Source organism: Coturnix japonica, chromosome 9 (genome assembly GCF_054131305.1).
Source record: "Coturnix japonica strain WE chromosome 9, WE-NBRP24, whole genome shotgun sequence".
NCBI classification, from domain to species: Eukaryota; Metazoa; Chordata; class Aves; order Galliformes; family Phasianidae; genus Coturnix; species Coturnix japonica.
In genome coordinates, this window is record NC_140671.1 from 8474428 (window position 1) to 8495451 (window position 21024).

A 21024-nucleotide genomic window follows, 5' to 3' on the forward strand; every position below is an offset into this window, starting at 1 on the left:
GTCTTAAATAACAATTTGACCCTGCTTGACAGGAGAGCTGAGGGCGGCTGCGTGTCCTGGATGCTCACCACCCTGTGTTAGGGTTGTGCTTGGGAGAACTTCACAATGACTCCTTCCAAAAATGATTTGGAGAGTAAGGCAGCCTGCTTCCCGTGCTTTCTATTGATGTGAGTTAGTGAAAACCAGGGTTTTAAGAGCATCTCTGTGCGTGCACATCCAGTTCTTCAGGTCTCATTCTGAATGTAGTCTTGGATTTTATTGCTCTTTCAGCTTCTGATCCTTATTTTTCATTTAAAAACGTTAGGATATAACACAATAATAACCTGCCACTGCCTTTTTTACCTGGAAGTTAATGCCCATATTCACCTGTTCATGTTTGTCCAATTTCTTACAGTTCTCTTCTATTTCACTAAGTCACATTTACCATTGGAAAGGAGATAACAGTGCTGCTGTTCTGGGGCTCTCGCTGACGCCTGAATGCAGTGAGAAGTTGAGCAGCAAGGCTCCAGCAAGTCCTTGGGATGCAGCTTTGAGCACTGCACATGTTTCTTCTGAAAGGCCATTGAACAGGATAAATATACCCAAGCTCCCCATTCCTTTTCAGTTACTCACAATGTAAATCTGTCTTGCCAGGGGTTGGGTTACTGCCCTGAGCTGTCTCCCTGTACGCGAGCTGGATTTGCTGGAGCTGAGGGAGGGAAGACTCACTTGACCCTAAGGAGATTTTTCACCTTTGGATTCCAGGATTTAGCAGAAAAGGCTGCTTGGATGAATGTGGGAGCTCAGGGTTTGGTTCCGAAGGTGCAGTTCCCCTCATTCTCTTTAAGGCAACAGCAGAAATCTAGGACCCGAATTCAGCATCTTAAGCTATGAAGACAAAGTGGCTGGAGAATGACTTGTCGTTCTGCACACAGGGATCTGCAGCTGGTCTTAGGCCAGGGGACACAACTATGACACGTTGTCCATGTCCTCATTTACACCAGTAATTACAGCTGTTTTGCTTTCTATTTCCATTTGCCAAGTCAGTGGCAAACCTCCTGCTGCCTAACCCAGGGGAATGTGGTGTGGTTCTGGTTGTGTGGGCAGGAATGGCAGAGGTGCAGCCACCTACACTGCGCTGTGCTGGGTGAAGTGCTGCAGCAGGTGCTCACACATCTCACCCCAAGGTCCTGGTGTGCCTGGGCTGTCAGGGACACGTGGCAGGGTGATGCTGGGAGGTGGGACTAAATCTGAATGCTGCAGCATGTGGTGGCCAGGTGAGGAATCCCATCTCTAGCACTGCTTGCTTTCCAGATGTCTCTTGTTTGAAGCAGAGCTGCAGGCAGTGTGTGGTTTGATGGGTGTACATAAGTGGCTTTCAGCTGCTGAAGGTGGAAGGCTGATATGTGGAGCACTTGAAGCTTCTTGCCTCAACTGCGTGTCCATTTCCTTCCCAGCAGATAGGATGAAGAAAATATTACCACAACCTTTTGATCTGCTTGTTGTACTGGTGATGCTCCAGTGTGTTGTGTCAGCACGGCACAATGGCTCATCTTCAGCCATAAACTCCACGTGGAAAGCCCAGGTGGTTTTCTCTCTTCTGGCACTAATACTGGCATCTTTGTGCTGAGGTTCCTGTGTATCCAGCCCTCTGAGCCTGAAGTCGTGCTGGACACTCGGTACAGAAGGCTTGTCTTTAATAGGCAAAAGCAAACTTACCTATTGCTGATGGGCAGGAAGGGATTTGACAGTGCCTTGTTGTGCACTGGTTTGTTCTGCTTTGCTGTGCCCCCTCAGTCTGGGAGCATTTCTGTTGTGCGTGGAAGACGCAGGGAGGGAGAGGGCCCCAGCAGCATGCTTTGCATCAATATCTTTTCTCACCACTTCGCTATCTATTAGGCGCGGCTGAGCACAGCTCAGATTTATAGAGAAGGGAGTTACTGTGTTCATCACTACAAAGGGTCCCCTGTTAGCCATCAGCTCTCTGCCTTGGGGCTGTGCTGTGACCCCAGGTGGGCATCACTGCTCTGTATCAGCTGAAACCCAGGAATGTTCCCTGGGGCTGCATGTGGTTCAGAGCAATCAGAGCACAGCAAGTGCTGACACGCAGGGGTGGTGCAGGATCCTGTGCTGGGAGTGCATGAGGTGTGCACAACAGGGACATGTGGGGTGCTCTGGAGATGAGTGCCCTTCTCAGTGCAGCTTGAACTGGTGAATGGGGCTTCCCCTAAGGCACTGCCCTGCTCTTTCATCTTGCTGCTCGTCTTGGTGCGAGGGTTTTCTCTGGACAGTTCAGTGCACTGGACATCAGGCAGCTTTCCATCCATCCTCTAACTTTGCAGAGCATGTTGTGCTGCATTTTCATTCCCAGGCTGAGGGATGGGGGCTGGCAGCAATGCAGCCAGTGTTAGGAGCCACTCATCTGTACCTAATGCATCTGCAGAGCTGTGTGTGGGAGCAGAAGGCCAGGATCCCAAGAACCCTGTAGATAATAATGACTTCTTGCACAAGGGTGAGCCAAACGTGCCCAGACCTCTAGAAGCATCTCAGTGCTGTTTAGTAGTAAATTATCAGCCATGATATCACTCTAACTGTCCCGCCTCCCCAGGAAACAGCATCGAAATGTCACTTCAAGGTGAGTGCAGCTGTCCTCCCACAGCAGGCAGGATGTGGGCTGGGCAGCCCTCTGGCTGGACTGTGATTTCCCTTGTGTATGCGAGCTCTGGGTCCTGCGGTGCAGAGAAGAACACTCTTCTTCTGTGCCCCTCCCATATCTGCAGGGTGCTGTGCTGAGCAGTACCAAGGCATGGTGCACCCTGGGGTGCCTTGTGTGCAGCACACGATGAGCTGGGGCTTTGTGGCTCTGCTGGTAATGACCGTCCCTTGCTCTTTCACACCCCACTCTGAGGCACAGGAGAGCTGACAGAAGGCTTCAGTGTGACCAAGGCTGTAGGTGACCAGGTGAGGTGCATCAGTGCCAAGCCAGCTGCTGCCACCCGAGGTCCCAGCTCCATCCTTACAGGCTGCGTGGTGCCCTCTGACGGCTGTATCTCTCCATTCAGGTGTGCCCTGTGGGCTGTGTGGCACTGAGTGGCTGATGGACGCCTCCTGCAGCCCTGTGCCACAGAGTCGCCTTGGGAAGGAGCACTTCATTAGCTGAGAAATCAATAGAGCCTTTAATATTTCTGTTTGAGAATTGAGTATTTCTATTTGTGGAGCAGTTGCTGCAGTGGCAGCGCTGCACAAGGCACAGCACCTTTCTTACAGTCATCGAGTTAGTGCTGTCTGGTCCCTTTTGTGAAAGAAAGATAGGGAGCAGCAGCTCTTTGTTTTTTTTCCCATCAGTAAAACTCCTTCTTTGCTCCTTCCCTCGCCTTATGTTATGTTCTGCTCATTGGAATTGGTCCAGAAGAGGGGACGTGTGGCTGGAAACAGAAATGGGGATGAATGTGGGTGGGGAAGAGCTTCCTTCCATGATGGCAGTGAGCTCAGGGAGGAGCAACCCGGCTCCGGGCACATCAGGCAGGTGGGCACAGGGAGAAAGACCTTGCAGAACATGGGGTTGAGTGATTAAGGTGAGGGATCCTGTGCCATAGGGGAAGCCAGGAGTGCATGCATTCCTGAAGCTGTCGTGGCATCAGCTGGGAAGTTGAGTTCAGTTGCAGTAACCCTCCAACTGCGTGATTCCTCTCCAGCCTTTTTCTCCTCCCTCTGCTTCCTGTTCCTCAGTTCTGCCTTGTTTGCTCAAGTCAGGAAAGGGGGAGGGAATGGGGGAAGTTAATCATTAAACTGCAATGTCTCCTTAACTCCTTCGCAGCCTGAGGGCTGAGTGCTCCTGGCATTGCCAGACCCCTCTTCTGCAGACCTGCTGGAATGAACCACTGCATTAACCAAGCTCCCTTCTGTGCCATTAGTAACAGAGAGCTGCATTTCAGCCCACGGAACCATTGAGCAGAGGGTGCTGAGCTGTGTGCTGAGATGGTTACATCAGTGTGTCCTGCAGGGTGGGCTGGGGGCAGAGGGTGGAAAAATCACTTGGGTCCCCATATGGGGCTGGACGAGCCATACAACCTCATGAGATTTTTACTTCCTGGTGGAGTTGGATTTGCTTTTGTCATTGGTGGGGAGAAGCACAAGCCACACCTTCTTGGGTAGCACTTCTCTTGGTTGTGTGCACAGAACCTCCAGCCACTGGACCAGGCTGACAGAACTGCAGCTCTTCAGCGTTCTCCTGAGGTATGGCTGTGCCTTCCGCTCTGGAATCCACCAGCTGTTCTTCAGCTTAACAAGAAGCTCAAGCTCACTGTCTCCCAGCTGCAGCAAGCTGTATCCCTTTGGAGAGTCTGCTCCTGGGCTATTTTGGTCCCCTGGGGAAGATGCCTTTGGTTTAAATGGCTTTGGAGCATCTTTCTGGCTAAATGAAAGGTGCGTGGAGTTAATTGAACTCAGGATTTAATTTGCTAATAGGGAATTTGTTATCTGCAAGCAGAACTGCTCTTTTTTTTTTTGCTGTTCTCTTATGATGCTTTGCTTTGTGGAAGAGTTGAATATAAAAGCAGCACCTTCCTGTCTTGTAATGCGATGATGCTGTCCTCCATCTGACCCTTTAATATATTTTTGGAGGCTTGCTAAGTGCCTTGGCTGCACTGAGGAAGTGGCTTTGGGCTGACGGGTGCCAGCCCCTGGGAGCTGGTGGGCAGCCATTAAGGGTGAGCTGGTTCAGCTCCTGCTCTGCTGCCTCCTGGTCACTTCAGCTCCCTGCCACCCCGCCTGCAGGAGCCTGCTGGGTCCCTCAGCCCCACAGTCTGGGAGCTGAGCTCCATGTCGTGCATGGGGGAAGGGCAGCTCCTGCTCGCTGAGGCTGCTCTGACAGCTGGGTCTGTGTGTGGGGCCTCTCCTCCAGGTTTGCCCAAGTCGTGTCGCTGGTGTCTGGCTGAGCTCCACATCGCCGCAGGGTCCTACCAGGTATGAGCTGATGCTCTTGTCATGGAGAGCGCTGCTGTCCCCAGCAGCCCGGCTCCTCTCTAATGGCCTTAAAGAGTGTGTGCTTGAGCTCTCTGGAGAGCTGGGCAGGCGGCCAGTGAGGCTTTCTGTTGGACTGCGTGCAGTGCAGGCCTGCAGTTGTTCACAGGAGTTTCCCCCACCCTGGGCTGCAGCCGGCTCAGCGGGGTGGGATCGCAGGACAGAAGACCCGGCAAGCTGGGATTTGTCTGTGAGTCACAGCAGAGCAGCGCAGGGCTTGGAATGGGCCGAGGGTAGTTTGCAGGAGGAAATCCAGAAAGGCAAAAGGTGGGTTTTCTCCACTTGCTGTTAAGGGAGTGGTTTTTTTTCCTGCTTTAAGATCTGGGAGGTTCTAACCTTATGGCAATGGGTTCCTCTGCCTGGCACGAGTGGAAGTTTTTTCTTCTCTTTAGGAATCTGTGAGCTGGCTCCGCCCAGCAAACTAATTGCTTCCAGGGGGAGAAATTGCATTTACCTGGCATGCTCTGGAAACTCATTAACTGTGTGATATGTGCAGAGTATTCTTAGGAAAGCTGAAGCACATCTTCCTTGTGCCGCGGTGATGGACTCATTTGAAAGCTGCACGCTTCCTGCAGTGCATTCAGCTCTGGAGAAATCCCCTCCCAAGATCTTGTTTCCTGCAAAAAGCAGCGCCTGCGGCCACGTTAAATGACTCCATGATGATGTGGGGCCTGTAATTAGGCTGTGTCAATATCCTGTTGCAAGTCCATCTCTAGGCAGGTTTCTCCTAGGCTGCTCTTCTGCAAAGCGCACGCTGTGCGACTGCAGGTCGCAGTGATTGCGTGGTTTTCCAGTTAAGACAAGGATCAGAGGTAGGCACGGTTCTTCTGAGTGCTCTGATGCCTCTGAACCTTTTCTTTGTACTGGAAGTCCGAGGTGCAGCAACATCTCATGGTGCGTTTGGTTGATCACCTGAAGACTCTCTGATGTGGATCTTGTGAATGAGGCAGAAGCAGCTGCCATCCTGGATTTCACAGTACTGAGTGCTTTAATTTCCTTTCTGTTCCTTCAGACGCCTTACTGGCGGACCTGGAATCCACCACCTCGCACATCTCTAAGCGACCAGTGTTTCTAACAGAGGAAACGCCTTACTCCTACCCAACTGGAAACCACACGTACCAGGAGATTGCTGTGCCACCACCGGTGCCCCCGCCGCCTTCCAGCGAGGCCCTGAATGGGACTGTGATTGACCCCTTGGACCAGTGGCAGCCCAACGTATCCAGATACGCCCACCAGCAAGTAAGTGGGCATGTGCTGATGGAGGTGGGGAGAGTGTGTGCTTGGTTTGTTGGGACTAGCTGAGGGGAGGAAGCAGCAAGTAGGGGGATGACTTTGGCTAAAAACAGACTGGGGCAATGAGGGGAGGTCAGAGCAGATAGCAGAAAAGAATTCAAAACCCATCATTGTTGCTCCAGCAAAGTGGGAGTGTGATGGAATTAGGGTTAGTCATCTGTCCTGTAGCCTGTAGGAAGCAGGATGGGGGTTTCCAGCTCAGGTCTGCGACTCATTGGCAAATCTGAGGCAAGTGGAAAACAGTTGTTCCTGGTGTAGGTCATCTGATGGGGGCTGGTGGGCTGTGTAACAGCTTTTTGCTGCTGTGCTTTCTCTTGTGGTATGTTGGGTTGCAATACACTGTGTGTATTCTTGTTGCGTTCCCTGTTTTTCAATGCAAATTTTGTTTTCACAGCCTCAGTCCCAGTCTCCGATATACAGCTCTAGTGCCAAAAGCTCCAGCACCTCTGTTCCTAGAGACGGGCTCAGCTCCCCTTCTCCCCGTGCCAGTGAGGAGGAACACGTCTACAGGTACCTTGTCCCTGCTAAGAGAGAAGCCTGACTCACAGCTTGAGCCTGCTGTGGCTCAGGCTGCCATCTGAAACTAGAAACAAACACTGTGCTTCCTGTATATTTTCTGTTGCTCTGTGTTGGTTTATGTTACTCATTTGTAAGAGGCTGCTGCTCTGCCTTTTATATTCACTTAAAGACTTGGGCCTTCAGCTTGCTCAGCTATGGAAGAAGTTTGAGGATCACGGAATCACAGAATTGTAGGGGTTGGAAGGGATCTCTAGAGATCATCGAGTCCAACCCCCCTGTCAAAGCAGGCTCTCCACACCACGTAATCACCACGTAGGATCCATCAGGCAGGACTGGATCTGGGTTGTGCTGAGGGGTCCATTCCAGAGACTGGTGACAAATCCATCCCCCCTGTTAACCAGCCCCACTCAGCTCTTTTGGAGGTGTGTGGCCTTTGAGTCAGTTGTCTCAAGGAATGCAGTAACCATCACCTAGCAGGGTGTGTGATTGTTTGGTTTTTCATGTATATTTAAATTTCTTCCTGAGGGCTTCAAAGCTTCTCTGTCAGTACTTCTGACATTACCAGTTACTAATTGTGTTATACTCACTGACAGCTGTTCTTGCACTGAGCAGTTGCAGGGATGGTCTATGTGGTGAGACGGACCTTCCTGCTGACATGGGGATGAGAGAGGAAGAAGCTGCCATAGCTCCACCTCTGATGGCCCTGTGTGATGCCCTCTGTCCTGGGTACCTTCTTACAGTGTGGAGGAGAGTGTTGCTCTCCTGCCATGTTCTGACTATGCCCAACTCTTCATACTGGGCTGAAAGCTGCCCGCAACCAGAACTACTACAGGGTAGAACCAGATGTATCCAGAGATGGCTCAATGGAGGCAGTAATTGAGATTTTTCAGAGGGCTGCATGCAATTAGTACAAAATCAAGATAATTAGGGCCCTGAATCCTCCTGTAAGGGAGTCTGGCATGGTCTGGTTCTTGTGTGAGTTGGAGCTTGTGTGCTCGGGCCAGGATGAAGTATGCCCTTCTCAGATTGCATTTGTGGACTTTGTTTTCAATCTGAAGAATAAGACAATAACTACCTTTCTGAAGTTTCGTAATTGTCACTAGTGCTATAGGTCTGACAGTGCTAAACCTGCTGCGTATTAACTTTCTGAGCTGGATGTGGGCACAGGATAAATTCCCAGTTTGGATTTGGGAAGTATCTTTGATCGAATAAGAACCTCTAAAGCATTAGAAGTTATTTGTCTGTTAATAAAACTAGGAGAAAATTTCCCTGCTATTGACAGTGGGTAGATTGTTGTTAGTGTAGTTACTGTCCAGGTCACTGCACTGCTACTGTTTCGCTTTGAAACTCCTTGCAGTTGAGCATGGCTAAATGGGATCTCTCTTAGAGCATAAGCTGTAACTTACAGGCAGTGTTTTATATATATGTGTATGTAGGTAGACCTCTGTGGAGTCTTGTGTATTGAACATCATAGAAAATGCTTTCAGATTACTTTATTATAACTTGATTAGAATTCTCCAAAGGTTTGAGGACTTGAAAAGGGACCTCTTGGCAGCCTTTTGCAGGACACACAACCTACTGTTTTCAGTAGCTTTGGTAGCTTGAGTTTTGTACTTCGCCTTCTCTCCAGCCTGTGCTGGCCCTGCATCCCCTTGCTCCAGAGGAGAGGTTTTTGTTGCTCGATGTGCTGTCAGCAGAAACAGGCCTTTTTCCTGTATGCCAGCTAATGGTTCTGCTGCTGTTCTGTGCATCTTGGATCTGTAGGCAGTTAACTCTTTGCTGTAGAACAGTGCAGCACAGAGTCCTAAGGTCTGAGCCCCTGTCTATCAGTGCTGTTTCTTTGTAACTTACAAGTAAAGATGTGGCTAAACAGCAGCTGTGGTGACAGACACAAAGCACACAGCTTTCCCCACAGAGCTAAAAGCCTCAGCCTGAAAAGAATACAGTACCTGTATGAACTCAGTATAAGTTTCCCTCCATCATTCTGCTGTGTCTCAAAGCAGAAGATTTACACTTCCCTTTAATTTCCAGCTTCCCAAACAAGCAGAAGTCTGCAGAACCGTCTCCCACAATGACCAGCACCTCCCTGGGCAGCAACCTCTCGGAACTGGACAGACTTCTCCTGGAACTGAATGCTGTTCAACATAATCCCCCCAGTGGCTTCCCAGCAGGTAAGGACTAGCAAGACATTTGGTGTTAGTGAATAGCTTATTTCCCAAAGTAGCAGCCTGCTTCTTCCTTCCAACATCCGTGCAGAGGGAGGTGACACCAGCCCTGAACAAGGATTCCTTTAGTGGGTGGGATCTCTTGAGGTTCAGCACCCTACTCAGTGCTGGTCTAGCTTTAAAAATGACTCTAACTTCACAGTTTAAAAGCTGGTTTATGTTGTTTAGGCCCTTGTGCTTTAAGGTCTAACCATCCTCAAAGATGGTGATTCCAACAGGGTTTCTGGGCAGCATGTTGCTCTTTTCTTTAATTTGCATATATAAATAGGCCTGTGTGTCTGAACAACTCTGCTCCTCTGTTCTAAAGATGAAGTCAGCAGAAGCCCATCACTGCCCAACGTGGCTGGACCTCACTATGTCATCCCAGAGAGCAGCAGCTCTGCAGGAGGGAAGGCTGCACCCCCTACAAAAGAAAAACCAAAGCGAAATGGTGGGCGTGGGATCGAAGATGTGCGTCCCAGTGTGGAGAGCCTGCTGGATGAGCTGGAGAGCTCTGTGCCAAGCCCAGTGTAAGTAGTGTTTCAATGGGTGCGGTGGGGTTGGACAGGCTGTTATGGGAATTGGGAGAGTAGTGGAGGGGCAGACGTTGTGGGACAGTGGCAGACAGATGTGCTTTGGCTGCAGGGTGGGAAGTCAAGGAGGCACTTGAAGATGCCGATGCTCTTCTGTCTGCTGCAGCTCTTCCTGAATGAAAAGATACATGAGTTGTGTCACTAGTGGCATGTTTTTTTAAACTCAGATTTATAGCTGATCACAGATACCTGTTGTCTGGCCAAATGAGTGTTTGGTCGTGGTCTGTTCCTTAATGGATGGGTGTATGTGCATGTATACTCATGTTAGACTTGGCAGAGAGACAGGACCTGTGTGTGTTGCAGAAGCTGGATCTGGGGGAGGGCTGGCTAGGGCGAGCAGTGCTGATGACACTTGCCATGCTGTGCTTGTTTAGTGGGGCCAGTGAGACTTTCAGCCTAGGAGCTCTCCCCCGAGCCCAGATGCACTCCTTAAAAATAAATGTATTTTATTTTTGTCAGCCCTGCAATCACTGTGAGCCAAGGGGAGGTGAGCAGCCCCCAGCGTGTCACCGCCAGTCAGCAGCAGACCCGTATCTCTGCTTCTTCAGCTACACGAGAACTGGATGAGCTGATGGCGTCCCTCTCTGACTTTAAGGTGCTTTATCTTGACACCTTGCACCTCATCTCGTCCCTTCCCATGCCCAGGCTCTTGCATGTTGGCCACATCTGCTGACCTTATCTGATTTCCTGAATGTCTGCTTTACCTCTCACCCTGCGGAACTTTCTTTGGTGGTATTTGTGCTGCTGTAGGTTCTTGACTGCGATAATTTCCCATTGCTGGTGTGGGTAAGGGAGTTCTGGGGTCAGTTTTTTCCATCCATTGTGCAGTTTGTCTGCATTTGGCAAAGATAATGAGCTTAGTTACTGCTCAGTGCAGGGTGAATTATTTCTCTGTGCTGCAACTGAACAGAAGTAAGGGATCATCAGTCTGCTCTATGACAGAGGCCAGGCTCTTCTGTTCCGTGGGCTGAGCCTCCACTGCAGCGTGCCTATACTTTGTGCTTCCCTGAGAAGGGCATTAGGGGCTTAAGGGCGTGTGGTATGAGCATTGAAACCATTGCATCGAGCAGATGAAAACTTCGAGGGTTTCAATTTTAAAACAATATCACCTACTCACTTCCAAATAGGATTAAAGACTGAGCTTGTGCAGGTGAAGGATGGCAAATGCTGTTCAGGATTTCGCTTGCAAATCAGTGTATTATATTGGAAGAGAGCTGCTGCTGCTGCTTCAGTCCCAAGTGGCACACAAAAAGATTCTTATAATAGAAGAAGCAGAGGATTAACTTGCCAGTGGAGCACCAGGCACCTGCTCTGTGTGCCTAGATAACTTACAGATGCACACGTTTCTGTTCAGATAGGTGTACTATCCTTTCTACACTAGGTGGTTAACTATGGAGTTTATTTTCATGGTTCATCTACCCACAGTCATGGCAATATAACTTTCCTCTCTCTACTTTCAGCTGGTTTGCTTGTAGCATTGCTGAATTATTCTCTTGTATTTGTTCTGAGAGAGGTGGAGAAGCAAATATCTAATATGTTGTCATTATTGGGTGTGCCTTTCTTACATACACGTGCAAGTCTGCTTTGTAATGCTATGGAAGTTCCAAACTATCTTATTTTTTCCTCTTGCTTGCGCTAACCTCCATCTCCTGCTGTGAGTTTGGTCCCAAGGCGGTCAGAGCTGAGAAGATGTAGACAGCTGAGAAGCCAGCAGTGAGCCTGTGTGCTCCCTGGGACTTTGCTTGCCCTGTACTTATTGGCTTTAATTCAAGTCTCCAGTCTGTGACTCACATACTTGATTTTGAGACTCAAGGAGCTGCTCGCTGTTTTCTCTGGACTTAATTTAGTATGTATTTAGTCACTGCAAATAGTGCTGCCTTACTGGTGCTTTTCTTTTTCCATATTAGGTCCTAGGGCAGAGAGCAGGCTATCAGCGAGTATCTGTTCCATGCAGCTCAAAAACTGTGCTCTTGTGAAGCTGGAGAGAGTTCCCACCTGTGCTGCTGGCAGCGTACCCTGCCTCGCTGCTTCTGTGCGCTGTCGGTGCCAGGGCCTCCTGCTGCTTTATCAGGGCTCAGAAAACAAGCTCAGGGTGTGGTTGCTGCCACCAGCCTTTGCTCCTAGGTGAGCTTTGGCAGCAGGGGACGTCCTCACCCAACACACGCCTTTGTGTTTTACGCAACTCCAATGGTAGCTGCCCGAATGAGGCTACGTGCTTTCTGTAACACTGCCTTCCTTCCTGGCTTCTTGTCTGCTTGAGCTCTAAAAGCAACCTGAAATGCAACAAGATCTCAAGATCTGTAAATGCAGCATTAGGATTTTTGAAAGGCATTGAGCCCATCTGTCTTAAGTGTTGTTCCCTGCAGAACCAGCAGCACGATTTCTGTAATAGTTTCTCTTTGGTTATTATTGACACTGGCTGTTTTTGAACAGCTACTTTAATTTTTCCCATTCTTCATTTTCCTCTCAGTCCTTTTTCTTTGTTTTTACCTCCCCTATTTCTGTCAATGGGGGGTGCTGACTTCCCTGTAGAAATGATCTGGGGGGGAGAAGTGGGGTCTTTGCCAAAGGTGAAAACGAAAAGGCTGTCATTCACATGCCAGACTTGTATGTGGTTGCAAGAAATAGGGCAGGGAAATGAGGGGCAGCATGTAATTACCTGCAGTTGGTAGTTGGTACAACTGCAGGCCCCAGTGGATGGTACTGGGAGAGGTGGCAGCTCCAGCGTTTCACTCCTATCATACCCTGGAGTAACAGGTGCTATTACAGACCGATACATTGCCCTTCTATCATCTTTTGCTCACCTTTAATGAGTTGCTCATTCTTTTTGCTTACAAAATCCATCTGATTTTGGTTATCGAGCTCATCAGCAGGCACTGAGATTACTTAATACACTTGGTTTTTCAGCCTCTGAGATCTCTGTGTAACGTGATGCTGGCTCACTGTGCATTGTGCTGCTGGGGTTTAACTGTTATGGTGCTGATTTGTATTTAGCCATTGCTCGTCATTTGGAGCGAGTGTGTTTTCTGTATGCTGGGAATATTTGCTTCTGAGCAAAATGACAGCCTTGCCTTGCACAAAGTCTGGAAACTTTGTGCAACTATACTATATACTTTGCGAACTATAGTATAACACCCATTTACCTGTACAAGTACATCCACGTTAGGCAAAATACAGGGAGGGCAATATGAGGAAATTCCCTTGTTACTTTAATTAATGCACTTGCTGGTTCTTTTCATCTTGCTTCGCTTCTGGAAATGAGGAGCAACCTGTGATTAATTGCAGTCCCCTGTGGCTTTCTAAGATGCCTCTCCACAGCACTACCTGGGGACTTCACCAGTGTGTGTCTGCTGGCTCCTGACCCCTTGGCATGGGTGCACGTTAGGTGGCCACCTGAAGGTATCTGTCTCTTCCAACTATTGGCAGATTTTGTTTGTATTCTGGTTAATTTTTGCCTCTTATTCCTGACCAGTCTCCATACAGGTAAGTAAAGACCGAGCTGTTGCTACGTTGGGATGTGAGCATCTAACTTCTTAAAGCTTTTCAGAAAACCCAGTGAAGAATCAGAGCGTGTCTCGATATCTGTTGGATCTGGAGATCTTTGGATAGGTTTTTAAAACCCACAGGGCTCTGCATTGGCATCGGGCTGACCTACAGTGTGAGCCGGGCTAAGGCAGTGTTCCCATTTTCTCTCTCTGAGAAAAAGATGTAATGCCAGTTTGTCTCCTAAGGCTCAGCCAGGAGCCATTGAGAACAGGAAAAGGAGGATCCCTGGTTCGTGTTTTCTTTTAAACACTCTCTGAGCCGAGAACTGACAACTCGGTATCAGTCACTCTTGTTAGGGTGTATTTTGGCTTAAAATGAAAACTGATCTTGTTACAATTGAAATGTGGATGTTGTGACCAAAGTAGCAGAGGTTCATCTGGCAATGTGAGCAAAGCTTACAAGGGCGTGGAATGTCTGGCAAATGTGTTGAGGTTCAGTGTGTGTCACATCCAAGGTGAGACTGATGTTGTGAGCAGAACAAAGGCCATGTCGTGCTTTTGTTGTGCGTACCCTGAAGCTTTGTTTTCTCTGCTGTGAACTGGGGCACCTGGAGCACATTGTTGGTGTATCGAGAAGAAAATGACATGATTTGTTCTACTCATCCATTGCTCTTTTTTTCAGCTTTGAAATACAGGATGTTCATAGCGGAGCGTGAGCTGCTAATGTGACCTTTGCTCACAGTGCAGACATTCCTGGGCTTGTAGCTGATTTCCTGGCAGCTGCTGCGTGCCCCCATCGCAGCTGCAGGTGAACACACGAGGTGTTACGTAAGAGGGTGGCAGAGAAAAAGGATCTTGATGGCTGTAGATCTTCGTATCCTGTGGTTGTGTGCAAAGATGAGCACGGTGTCACATTGGTTCTCCTCTTTGCTCCCCTTTTCTCATTCCTTTTTCTCTGAAGGCTCAGGATCAGCATGGCTCCTGATTTGGAGATGACAATTGTTATGCTTTATACCATACTTCCTGTTTTTTTCTGCCCCCTGTTTCTTATTTCTTACCTTTCTTTTTTCTCCTCCTTTCTCCTGTCTCCTTTTTACAGACTATGTCTCTGATTCCTGAACCCTCCCTAGAGCCGGTTCCCGATTCAGCAGATGCAGACTCCAGCAGCATCCCTCCCAGTCTAACAGTGCTGCCCCCTTCCAAATGCCCTTCTGTCAGGCACAGCACAGACGTGGCAGTGCCAGCAGGTGCCCCCTCAGTTCTCTGCCCTGAGGAAGGCAGCAGCACTGTATTATGGCCTGCTTCAGGGCAGTGTGCCGCCCTTCTACGCGTACCCTCTTTGCCACAAATGGTCCCTGTGCCCCCTCCACGTGTCTCTTCTGTTTCTGCTACTCGTGGGGAGCAGTTGGCCTCTGCAAGTTCGGCGAGGCAGACTGGAAAGCCTGACTCTTCCAGGAAGACTTGCCAGGCTGTGCCGGCTCCCAGAGCCGAGCTTCTGTATAGATCTGCTAAGGTGGAGGCACAGGGCTTAGAGCTGGCACAGGAGAGTGAGAAGAAGGAGCAGAGAAGTGACCCCAAACTCTCAAGCATCTCAATTTCAAACGCTGGAATAAGTGGCCGAGGGAAGGGGCAGGCAGCTAAAGAGTTGGATCAGCAGGGAGTGCTCCGGGATCATTCAGCCCTTCCTGCTCAAGGCAGAAGTGTGAAAGCAGCTGTAGCTGAGCGGTGGGCCCTGGAGCTGTCAGAGCATGTACCAGAAGTACACAAGAAGAGTGATGGCATTTTGAGTCCTGTGTGTGACCCTTCTGCTGTGGCCCTGGATCAGTGGGGTGTCTTCCCAGACACTGAAAAACAGCTGGGCTTTGTTGTGGAGCGAGAACAAGAGCTGAAGGCTGAAGTACCACCTGAAATCCAAGTAGGTGGCTGTCCTGACATGGTCAAGAAGAGGCAGGGCAGAGAGAGAGCTCCCACGAAGGCAGGTACCACTAACATGAACAGAGCTGGAGGAGATGAGGAAAATGAGCGGATTGGAAGCTCTGCGGTTGTTCCGGAATCTCCTGAAAACACTTGGAAAGCTGAATGGGATTTGCCATGCCTCTCCAAGCCACCCATTGAAAGGATTTCTGCGTCGGGCCAGGCAGGCACTGAATGAATGTGGGAGGAGGATGAGTCGTAGTTAGGGCTGTCCTGACAGTGCACTAACGTTCTGCGTGTGGTGTGAGCGTGCCTGGGCTCACCCACACTAACAGCATGTGGTGTTGAGCAGCGTTACCGACAGCTGCATGTTATGGAGGCTTTAAGTCCTCTGCTTTGTCCTGTGGTCCGTTCTGCACGTTGGTCAGCAGCACAGAGCATGGCAGAGTGTAAGGACTGCCCAGGGAGATGGGGTTTTCTTCCTTAAATGGAATGAGGCAGACGCTTAGTCCATAAAGGCCTCTGAAAAGTTAAAGGGCTGATTCACTCCTCTGGAAGATGTTCCTCTGCCTTTTTAGGTCTTGTTGTTGGACCTGTTAATGTTCCTTCCAGCTCTGGATGTACTCTTTGTGCACCGGACCAAGTCTTGTGCTTGTAAAGGGCAAACACTGCAAGTCTGCCGTGTTTCCTTGTGATGCTGAAGTTTCTTCCATGCTCAGTGGAATGGTTGTGCTGCACCTCGTATCTTGGCTTTCTGCTGGCTAATCTTTGCCTTCCTTTTCTGGATAGTTATTTCTGGCTGCAGTGGTTATCTTTACAGAGTTTTTCCTTGCACTGAGTCACTGTTCTGGACCGTGCCAAGAAGAATTTTGGCGTTGTGGAATTAATGTCATCACTCTTCCTGCTTACATTTGTCACTAATGGCTTGAGTTTGTGCTGCTGCATCTTGAGGCTTGCTCTTACTCTGTTCTCTGCTGACACTATTGCCTTTCTCATCTAGATTAAGTCTTTAATCAAGAGGACAAAAGAAACCTCCAATGTGCATCCAATGAGTCGTGACCTCTCTCCAAGGCGTAAACTGGGCCCTGCAATATTTCACAAGACTGAGTCCCAGGATCGCTTGATTGAAGAGCTTCAGGACAGACTGGGGATTGCTAAACAGGAACAGGAGGAGCAGAAAAGCCAGGATGACTGGCTGACAGAGGGGGTCATTATTACTGCCCGACCCCAGGGGGAAGAGCAGAATGGTGGACAGCAAATAGAGAAGGTAGAAAGCGAGGGGGTGCTTCTACTTCTGGGAAACTGGAGCGTGTTCCTCTGTCTAGGCAGCATTTTGTGGAGGTGTATGTTAGGTGGCACCTTCAGCAACATGAAATGAAGAACTAACTCCTTCTACTCAGCCTCTTCTGACCTGAAAAGTAAACTGGCTCTCAGTTCCCAGTTCATGTTTGAGAACTGGAGTGATATCTGAAGGTGCTGGTAATGGTATCTGGGCAGCCTGCTGCTACTGCATATCAAGTACCTGTGTGGGTGTTGTTTGAAGCCCCTTCTGGGATGCCTGTCAGAGAGGGATGCCTTGCCTTCCCCAGTACGTGCTTGTGCAGGAAGTTCTGGGTGTAATATGGTGCTCATCCTTAGAGCTACACAGAGAAGCGAGTTCTCTTCTCTTCCCTTCCCTTGGTTGTTTGCTACTTTCTTCCCCTTAGATAAAGATGGTAACCGCCACAGGCCTCTGTTCTTACCTGCTTTGCTTGGCTGTGGCAGTGAGGTTAATGTCCCAGTTGTGCTCTGATATGAACCAGGGAGGTTCAGAAGAGTAGGAGGGAAAGCACGAGGCAGCAGAGGTCGTTATTTACTGGTCTGTGCTTCCAGCCTTCCAGTTGCAGGAGGTGCTTGTTGGTTCCTCTTTGGATTTACTCACTTTTCTTCCCTGTCTTTCTAGGTGGTATTCCCTCCAGAATCCCCACACCCCCGAAGGAGAACAGTCTCTGTTTCAGCCTCTCCCCCACTCCAACCTTCCAATGAAGCTGTGAAGACAGTCCCTGCTAGTGCTTCTCCCTCTCATGTACCTCAGCTCCCGCTCCCAGCTCAGCCCTCCCATGCGCTGGCTACCTCAGCTCCATGTCCAGTCTCCTCCTATTCCTTCCGCTTGGCTCCCCAGCCGCTTTTCCAGTGGGAAGCTCCTGATGCTGATTATCGTGATCTCTCTGTTGTGGGCACCCCTCCTCCTGAAGATCTTAGGCACTCTTCTCCCCAGACCTGGACCCCTAGCACCAAGACAGTTGTTTCTGTTGGCTGTCAAACAGAAGATGAGGCTTTCTTCCCACGGATGCAGGCAGGATTCTCTTTTCTGCTTTCCTTTTTATTTCATTTTAACAGAGTCCAGTCTTTCCACTGCTGTCAGCTTGATAGCTCAGTTCAGGTAGAGGCCGGCTCTGAACCGCTTAATGAAAGAGCAGAGCCATTAGTGGTATCAAATCGATGCCAGCTGTGCCCATCTAGCACTGCAGCCTACACGGCTGTGCACTAATCCACTGAGATGCGGGTGCTTCCTGCCTGCCCTTTGTGCAGCAGGGGGGTTATGGATTGTTTCCCTCTGAGATGAAGAAGGTAGCTCTGAAACTCAGGTCTCAGCTCCCCCTGCATCTCTCATCAGATGGGTGGAAGGATGGAAAAATGACAGTGAAATCTCAATCCTTGCTGTGCTTGCCCATGTGATGAGGTGTCCTGGCTGTGTTTGGAGGAGGAGCTGGTGCTTTGTGCCTCCTGTTGGGGTGGGGGCTGCAGCCCTGGGATGCTGGGAGGTTGTACTACATTTAAGCAGTGCAGTGTTATGCTGTGCTGGTTGTACAGGCAGATTTCAGTCAGCCTCTGCATCCTGAACTGTTTTACTTTTCAGGTGACCTCTGCTCCTCCCCTCACCCGCAGTGCCAACCTGCTGGCTGCCTCTGCACCCCCAGGCACCCCAAGCCCTGAGAAGGCAGGAGCTCCTTTGTTTCCTCTCAGCATGGTGTGCTCTTTGGGTGGATGGATGTGCTGGGAGCAGCTCCTGGAGCCTTCAGCGTGGTGAAAACAGCTGCTGTCTGGTAGTGCATGGTGTGCTGCTCATGTAGCTCCCAGCCAAAGGGGCAGTTTGAAGGGCCTTTGCATGGCGTGTCTGTGTGAATACTGTGCTGTGTCCCCTTCAAGTAGCAGGCATCATGTGCAGGAGGTTGGAAACAAACCTGGGAGCTGGCAGGAAGGCTGGACCACCAAGCCAGGTAGTGATGGTGTGTCCTCAGGTCATTGGGCCTGCACTGAGGTTATCTGCATGGGCAAGGCACAGCAAGTACTGTGCTTCTGCGTGTTGAGTTCTTCTTTCTTTCCAGTCTCTGTGTAATCTGTGCCTGGTGGTCACAAGCCCCTGCTTAGTGAGAGAGGACGCGATTGTTTCAGCTCTGTCCAACCCTCTTCCTCATGCTGTGCCATGCAGGAAGCCCTGGCCTTGTCCTGGGACTCTGCCCTGGCTCTGTGTACTTGGGGCCCTGCTGTCCATGACTGCTGTATGGCAGAGGTTTATTCCAGGCTCCAGACATTGGGGCTTTTCTGTGCTGCTGGGCTGGGAAATTATGTATGTTATGAGAATTTTTCTACAAACAAGTGGAAAACAGGGTTTGTCACTGAGTCGGCTGGTTGGCTACAGGCACCGCTGGCTGCAGGACAGGGAGTAGAGCTCCTCCAGTGGCTGCAAGGGCAAATTCTCTCCCTGTTCTTTGGGAAGCCTTTCTGTGTGTGTACTGTGACAGCGTGGAGTTCCAGAAGCTGCCTCTGGGATGAGGATTGTAACCCCTTCCTCGAGCATTTCCAGAGGTCCGACAACAGACGTGGCAGTGTTTCCATTGCAGCCCCGTCTGCTGTTGGCTGCACTGCCCTCTGTGTGGGTAAACAACAGGCAGCTTGAAGGGAGTTTCCTTCCTGCTTCCACTTGCTCAGCTTTGGTGTGGGATGGGAGCCACCTGATGGGGCAAAGGAGGAAATGTCCATAAAGGGTGTGGATGGAGGAAGGGGAGCTGTAGCTGAAAGGGAAGTGGAGAGTGGAAGAGGGATGCCTGTTAAGAAGGATAGAGAGTGGCAGGAGGAATAGAAAGAGGTCAGAGGGAAGGGGCCCTCTGGATGGCATCTCTGCTTTGACAACTGGCCAGGAACTGATGAGGTAAAGGGAGATTTTTGGCAGAGTTTAACAGAGCGTTGTACTGAGTGTTTGGGAACAGCTCGTAACTTCTGCTGTGCATACAGCAAAGGAAAGTCAAATCCTTAGTTGCCTGCCTTGCTGTTTTACATCCCAAGGTCTCTGCATGGGCACAGTGTGTGGACTTGATCCTGGCTCCCCCAGGTTTCTGCAGAGTGTAGCCATCTCCGAGCAGTCTCTGGTTTGTCTCTGCAGAAGTGCCGCTGGCAGCAAGAGCAGAGCTCATTCTGGGAGGTGCAGCACCGTTTGCTACATGACCTTTGTTTTCTCTTCCCTACAGTTCATGGCACAGGGGAAAGCTGGCGGCAGCAGCTCCCCACCGTCCACCACCCCCAAGCCTGGCAGTCAGCTGGACACCATGCTGGGAAGTCTGCAGTCTGACCTGAACAAACTGGGGGTAGCCACAGTCGCCAAGGGTGTGTGCGGAGCCTGCAAGAAGCCGATTGCTGGGCAGGTGGGTTGAAGGTGTCCCGTCTCATTGCTGAGCCTTGGCCTGCAGCTGGGAGCAGTGGGGAGGGTTTCTTTCGTGAGGCTGAAGAGACTGGAGATGCTGGAGAAACTGAAGTACTCTATTTATCCACTGGCTAGGTACGCTGTAAGCTCCTCCAGTGACCTCTACTCTGCCCTTGAGGGACTGCCCTCTCCTGAGATGATAGGTAATTCAGTTTTCATGCTACCCCAGTCCAGGGCTCACTTGAGTAGTAGAACTTGCCATTCTTGCTGACCTCCAGCTGGTGTCTTGTCGTGTGGTCTGGGGAGAGCGAAATGGAGCTGTCCTTCATAACCGGTCTTCCCAACAGGTAGTTACAGCCATGGGGAAAACCTGGCACCCTGAGCACTTCGTCTGCACCCACTGCCAGGAGGAGATCGGGTCACGGAACTTCTTTGAGCGGGATGGGCAGCCCTACTGCGAGAAGGACTATCACAACCTCTTCTCTCCTCGCTGCTACTACTGCAATGGGCCAATCCTTGATGTGAGTTCCTGGCTATGGTTAAGAGCACTGGTGAGGTGCTGCAGGCCTCGCTGTTAGAAGCTCTCTCTGTGTGTCCTGGGTGAAAGATGTTTTTGGGGAGTTCTGTTTTGCCTTTGTCCTGGCTCTGGAAGGCCAACAACTCGACTTGGTACAATTCTTACACTAATGGGGCGGTTCAGTCCTCCCACCTTTGCTGAAGCTGTAATCCTTTGAAACTCCTCGTGGTTCCATCGTTGTGCTGATGACTCCCCAGCTCTTTTCTGCTGGTAGCCTGTAGTAACAGCACCAGTGCTGGTCCTGAGAGCTGGATGGGGCCCTGTGTGAGGGAGGAGGCAGTGTGTAAGGTCTTCTTAGGGTTTAAACAATAAAAGCACCCCATGGGGAAGGTCTGAGTGAGCTGGAGATGGGGAAGAATTGACTCAGCTCTATAAAGGACAATCTGTTTTGATGTGTGCAGTTGTCAGCATTGACTTAAATGTGTTCTTCCCCACTCCCTGCCCCCTTTGCTCACCTCCAAGCAGAGCTATGATTGATGTGACTTTTTTCTGTGTCTTCTTCTGAACAGAAAGTGGTGACGGCTTTGGACAGGACGTGGCACCCTGAACACTTCTTCTGTGCCCAGTGTGGAGTTTTCTTTGGACCTGAAGGTATTACTGGTTAATGGGATGGGAAAATGTTCTCCTTCCTGAACTGCAGACAAGTGTGTAAGGCAGAGCTGCTATTAGGGGCCGGCTTGTGATGACAGGAAATAGTGGAGGTGGAAGTTCCAAGGGAAGTAGCTGTTTGTGGGGGAAGGATCTTAGCGGAAATCTT

The 21024-nt window shown here is 50.1% G+C and overlaps 1 protein-coding gene across 14 annotated transcripts in view; it reads left to right on the plus strand.

The window, feature by feature from the left end:
• PXN (paxillin) overlaps positions 1 to 21024 on the plus strand; it is a 38077-nt gene that overhangs the window by 13696 nt on the left and 3357 nt on the right. For 4 of the 14 annotated variants that reach the window (XM_085556147.1, XM_015877956.2, XM_032447888.2 and 1 more), the window contains exons 2-13: positions 6014 to 6240; positions 6689 to 6804; positions 8845 to 8984; positions 9346 to 9547; positions 10070 to 10205; positions 14195 to 15232; positions 16010 to 16276; positions 16952 to 17344; positions 17909 to 17989; positions 19518 to 19691; positions 20038 to 20211; positions 20777 to 20858. In XM_085556147.1, the coding sequence (XP_085412273.1) occupies positions 8885 to 8984; positions 9346 to 9547; positions 10070 to 10205; positions 14195 to 15232; positions 16010 to 16276; positions 16952 to 17344; positions 17909 to 17989; positions 19518 to 19691; positions 20038 to 20211; positions 20777 to 20858 (2647 nt within the window). In that variant the 5' untranslated portion in view covers positions 6014 to 6240; positions 6689 to 6804; positions 8845 to 8884. Of the gene's footprint in view, positions 1 to 494; positions 4405 to 5129; positions 5269 to 6013; positions 6241 to 6688; positions 6805 to 8844; positions 8985 to 9345; positions 9548 to 10069; positions 10206 to 14194; positions 15233 to 16009; positions 16277 to 16951; positions 17345 to 17908; positions 17990 to 19517; positions 19692 to 19825; positions 19894 to 20037; positions 20212 to 20776; positions 20859 to 21024 lie in introns of those variants that run through there. The other 10 variants (XM_085556152.1, XM_015877959.2, XM_085556151.1 and 7 more) reach the window with 8 other exon arrangements.